Source organism: Lottia gigantea (assembly GCF_000327385.1).
Source record: "Lottia gigantea unplaced genomic scaffold LOTGIsca_517, whole genome shotgun sequence".
NCBI lineage: Eukaryota > Metazoa > Mollusca > Gastropoda > Lottiidae > Lottia > Lottia gigantea.
In genome coordinates this window covers 28,998-31,187 of record NW_008709774.1, presented here as the reverse complement: position 1 = coordinate 31,187, position 2,190 = coordinate 28,998, and the positions used below count along the sequence as shown (strand labels likewise).

The following is a 2,190-nucleotide window of genomic DNA, read 5'->3' as shown; positions in this document are numbered from 1 at the left end:
AATATTTGCTCTACCAGCTGTCTGAACTTAAAGTTATATTGTCATCTGAATATTTGCTCTATCAGCTGTTAGAACTTAAAGTTATATTGAAAGTTATATTGTCATCTGAATATTTGCTCTACCAGCTGTCTGAACTTAAAGTTATATTGTCATCTGAATATTTGCTCTACCAGCTGTCTGAACTTAAAGTTATATTGTCATCTGAATATTGGCTCTACCAGCTGCCTGAACTTAAAGTTATATTGTCATCTGAATATTTGCTCTATCAGCTGTTAGAATTGAAAGTTATATTGTCATCTGAATATTTGCTCTACCAGCTGTCTGAACTTAAAGTTATATTGTCATCTGAATATTGGCTCTACCAGCTGTCTGAACTTAAAGTTATATTGTCATCTGAATATTTGCTCTATCAGCTGTTAGAACTTAAAGTTATATTGAAAGTTATATTGTCATCTGAATATTTGCTCTATCAGCTGTTATAACTTTAAGTTATATTGTCATCTGAATATTTGCTCTACCAGCTGTTAGAACTTAAAGTTATATTGAAAGTTATATTGTCATCTGAATATTTGCTCTACCAGCTGTCTGAACTTAAAGTTATATTGTCATCTGAATATTTGCTCTACCAGCTGTTATAACTTTAAGTTATATTGAAAGTTATATTGTCATCTGAATATTTGCTCTACCAGCTGTCTGAACTTAAAGTTATATTGTCATCTGAATATTCGCTCTATCAGCTGTTATAACTTTAAGTTATATTGTCATCTGAATATTTGCTCTATCAGCTGTTAGAACTTAAAGTTATATTGTCATCTGAATATTCGCTCTACCAGCTGTTAGAACTTAAAGTTATATTGTCATCTGAATATTGGCTCTACCAGCTGTTAGAACTTAAAGTTATATTGTCATCTGAATATTTGCTCTATCAGCTGTTATAACTTTAAGTTATATTGTCATCTGAATATTTGCTCTATCAGCTGTTAGAACTTAAAGTTATATTGAAAGTTATATTGTCATCTGAATATTTGCTCTACCAGCTGTTAGAACTTAAAGTTATATTGAAAGTTATATTGTCATCTGAATATTTGCTCTACCAGCTGTTAGAACTTAAAGTTATATTGTCATCTGAATATTTGCTCTATCAGCTGTTATAACTTAAAGTTATATTGAAAGTTATATTGTCATCTGAATATTTGCTCTATCAGCTGTTAGAACTTAAAGTTATATTGAAAGTTATATTGTCATCTGAATATTCGCTCTATCAGCTGTTATAACTTTAAGTTATATTGTCATCTGAATATTTGCTCTACCAGCTGTTAGAACTTAAAGTTATATTGTCATCTGAATATTTGCTCTACCAGCTGTTAGAACTTAAAGTTATATTGTCATCTGAATATTTGCTCTACCAGCTGTTAGAACTTAAAGTTATATTGTAGGTTATATTGTCATCTGAATATTCGCTCTATCAGCTGTTAGAACTTAAAGTTTTATTGTCATCTGAATATTTGCCCTACCAGCTGTCTGAACTTAAAGTCATATTGAAAGTTATATTGTCATCTGAATATTTGCTCTACCAGCTGTTAGAACTTAAAGTTATATTGAAAGTTATATTGTCATCTGAATATTTGCTCTACCAGCTGTCTGAACTTAAAGTTATATTGAAAGTTATATTGTCATCTGAATATTCGCTCTACCAGCTGTCTGAACTTAAAGTTATATTGTCATCTGAATATTCGCTCTATCAGCTGTTAGAACTTAAAGTTATATTGTCATCTGAATATTTGCTCTATCAGCTGTCTGAACTTAAAGTTATATTGTCATCTGAATATTTGCTCTATCAGCTGTTAGAACTTGATTTCAGTTGCTCTACTTACTGCTAGAGCTTATTTTCAGCTATCTGTATAATGGTCTGAATATTTGTTCTACCAGCTGATAAAATCTAAAGTGACGTAATAATATAAATATCTGTTATGATGCAATATTTATCTCCATTGTTTTGTTATTTCTAAAAGATCTGTTATTTTGTTGTTATGTTAAAATGGTAATTAATAAATTATATTTCAATTATTTAAACATTTTATTGTTCTACTCTTGCTTGTATAACCATAGTAACATTGAGACCATGTCTATATTAACAATGAGACCAAATTAGAAGTACCTGCTAATCTTTAGAACACTAGCACTAGAATT

The 2,190-nt window shown here is 29.9% G+C and overlaps 1 protein-coding gene across 1 annotated transcript; it reads left to right on the top strand.

The window, feature by feature from the left end:
- Positions 1–93: 93 nt before the first annotated feature.
- LOTGIDRAFT_145858 (hypothetical protein) lies at positions 94–276 on the top strand (the record flags this gene model as incomplete). The annotated part of the gene is made up of 1 exon (XM_009062542.1): positions 94–276. A coding segment is annotated over one exon (183 nt), but the record flags the coding sequence as incomplete, so codon positions are not given.
- Between the last annotated feature and the right edge of the window lie 1,914 nt (positions 277–2,190).